We start from the raw sequence: 3398 nt of genomic DNA on the forward strand, positions 1-3398 counted from the left end.
AAATCCCTCATCACCTGTACCCAGAATCGAGCCTGAAAGTACCAACGGTGGAGACACATCAATGAATGACTACTAGCTACAGTCAAACAGAAAAAAATGAAGAGCTTGGGTTACAAAACACTGAGTAAACCAAACAAAAACAATTTTAAAAATTAGATTTTAAGATACTAAAAAGTGGGTAGAAAGCCAGTAGAGAATCCAAAGGTCTAACTGCTGAGACACTTCAGTATAAATCCTAACTCATCCACTGTGGTAGGCATTAATGACCTCAGTTCTTCAGGCTTCCCGTGTCTACACTCTGTTTTGTGGCTTTCTCACTAAAGAGGAAGACACATATTTCTCACACCTTCACTCTGGGTTTGGCTACATGATTTGCTTGGCCACTGGAATGGTGGTGGATATGACATGACCGAAGACTTCAAAAGCAAATGCACAATGGGCTTATCGCTCGTTCTTCGATTACTGCCATGAAAACATCATGCTCAGGTGGGCACGGTGCCCACTGGCATGATCCCTCAGAAGAAGGATGAGATACACATATAGTGAAGCCACCACAACTGATCTACAGACTCATGAGCTAAATAAATGTTATTACCTTATGCCCCACTGATTTTATAGTGTCTGATTACACAGCATTATTGTCACCATAGCTAATTGATACAACCACCTACTAGCTATTTGACATCCAGCAAGTTGCTTCACCTTTCTCAAGCCTGGCTTCCTCATCAATAAAAGAAAACAGTTTTTCACAGTTTGTGGAGAAGATCATAGTTGAAGTATCGTTTTCTGTACACATAAAATGTTCAAAAATGACAAATTTTATGTTATTACTATCTTTACAAATTATTTAATATCAGTTATCTATAAATAACAGCAAATTTCCTTGTCTACCCTTCAAGAGAATGATATGAAGTACTTATAACATAAAACATGTTTAATATGTATATTAATATTACACTTTAACTCTTTTTATTTTCCTGCCTGTAAGCACAGGTGTCATAGTTTGAGTGAAAAGTAAATTTACACACTATTTAACTGAAATATTGCAGTTTGTTAAAATTAATAAGTAGGTCAAATAGCTACTTAAATATATTAATGAAAAATCAAGTGATGTATTTAATAAAAACTGTCTACATAAAATAACTATGATTAAATTTCTCAAAAAAGTCCCCAAAAACAATTTTTGATTTAAAAAATATATATACCATATTTTATTCAAAAAATAATTTGAGGTACTTAATATTGTGGTATTTCCATTAAAACATCTTCTAAAATATTCATTTTTAAAAACAGATTCTTAGATTATGCCATTAAAGACATTCTAATATATCCCTAAAATATTTAGTTTTCTCTCTTGAGAATGCTCTTGTCTCAACTTCTCTTACTCATTCTTTTAAGATTCAGTTCAAATATCAACTCATTTTTTAAAATACTGTCTCTTCTCTTGATCTCCTTGGGTTTTAAGAAAATCTGACATATGAAATTTTAAATTCTCAAAACAGATAAATTAGGGGATGACTACTTGCATAGCTTTTGGTATAATGTATAAATGTATTCAAACAGACTTATTTTATATAGCCAGTTCTTTAAGTATTATTGTTTGGCAAAAATTTTACATATGACTTTTCACAGTTATTAAATAAAATGATGCACAACTGTTACTGTATATATATTCCTAGAGATTTTACATTTATCCCTTATTCCATTAGAGATTATATTCTGAGATGTTTAGATTCTGCCATTCAAGATATTCTGATTCTCCTTCATTCTATTCCTCATTCTTTCCTCATTTCATTATAATCTTTCTAGGTAATTCATTTTAATGGTATTATGAGACAGAAGCTGGTGACCTGGGCAGATATAACTACCTTTGGAGTTAGTTCATCTCTTGTCAGTAATTGTACTAGTTTTTAAATGAGGGTGCCTTAAGACAATAAATTAAATTTTTGGTTCAAGTTTATACTAGCTGTTTGCTAACTTCTGAACACTTGGAGTTACTTATCTGGCTTCAATATCTATGAAAACGAATTTAAAAATTTATTAACCAAGTTGAAATATACCTAACTGACACTGCCAGAGTATTCTCCTATACAAAGGAAACTTGATAATCAATATTATTCTAAAATGACAAATAAAACTAGCTTATAAGACAATATAGGCTACCTGATTTTTTAGTCTTACTCTTTCTTTAATGTTCCAGATTAAAATCATTCCAAGTATCTCAGCAAAGATATCCTCATTAAGAATACTGCAAACAGGAAATACCCAATGACAATAAAAAGAAGAATGGATAAACAAAACTGCTATGTCCATATACTGGAATACTAAACAGCAATAAAAAGAATAAACTATTGATATAGGCAACAACATGGATGAAATCTCCAAAGAATTATGCTGAATGAAAGAAGTCAAACAAAAATAACAGTATATACTATTTGATTACATTTATACAAAATTCTAGAAAATTCAACTAATCTATAGTGACAAAAAGAAGATCACTCATTGCCTAGAAACTAGAGAAGAGGGAGGCAGGAAGTAGAATTAAAAAGGGATATGAGGAAATTTTGAGGGGTAATGGAAAGGCTCATTATTTTGATTGTAGAGATGGTTTCATGGGTAGGTATGTATATGCATATGTCAAAATTTATCAAATTGTACTTTTTAAAAATGTGCAGCTTATTGGATGTTGATTATACCTTACTCAGCTGTTATAAAATATGACAAACAATTAAAATCTAATATGGTCCAAAGCAAATCATTCATTTCCCCCAAATCTGCATCTTTTCCTACTCCTTCATTTAATGATGTTATTTATCCAGTATCTTTAACCTGAAAAGTCAGAATCCTAAAATGTGCCTTCCCATTGACAACAGACATATCCCAGTCTAACTGCATGGCATTCACTGACCTGTCCCCAAGGTCATCATGTCTGTCTGACTTTAAGTCAGTTATGAGGGCAGGAATTTATCGATCCAGTAACACATTGGAAAAACAGTAGATAGTCAAGTGTGCCACATTAATAAACTGTAATCATCTGTTCTATAAATTTGTCTTCTGTTTCATGAAGGCAGAGCCCAGGGCCCTAATCTGGTAACTATTTACTAAATAAATGAATATACTACACTATAGATTCATACCTTATCCTGAAACAGAGGTTAAACTTTGACTTACACATGAGTATGCTAAGGTATTAATATAATCAGAAATGTCAATATTTAAAACACTGAAATTCCCAGAGACACTTGGGTGATTCTAATAAAATCAGATAGTTTCCAAAAATGGGGAGTAGATATTTCCTCAAATGTAAGACTATTCACTCAAATGCATATAATATCGATTCATACTACAGCCCTTAATGACCAGCTAGTTAAAAAAATTAGGCTATTTCTTTGACACTA

General features: G+C 31.9%; 1 protein-coding gene across 1 annotated transcript in view; it reads right to left on the reverse strand.

Moving 5' to 3' along the window:
* SPIRE1 (spire type actin nucleation factor 1) overlaps positions 1-3398 on the reverse strand; it is a 207688-nt gene that overhangs the window by 79304 nt on the left and 124986 nt on the right. Inside the window, exon 6 of the mRNA XM_023523983.1 lies at positions 2182-2248. Within this exon, the coding sequence (XP_023379751.1) occupies positions 2182-2248 (67 nt within the window). The remainder of the gene's footprint in view (positions 1-2181; positions 2249-3398) is intronic.

This window comes from Pteropus vampyrus, unplaced genomic scaffold, assembly GCF_000151845.1.
Source record: "Pteropus vampyrus isolate Shadow unplaced genomic scaffold, Pvam_2.0 Scaffold434, whole genome shotgun sequence".
NCBI classification, from domain to species: Eukaryota; Metazoa; Chordata; class Mammalia; order Chiroptera; family Pteropodidae; genus Pteropus; species Pteropus vampyrus.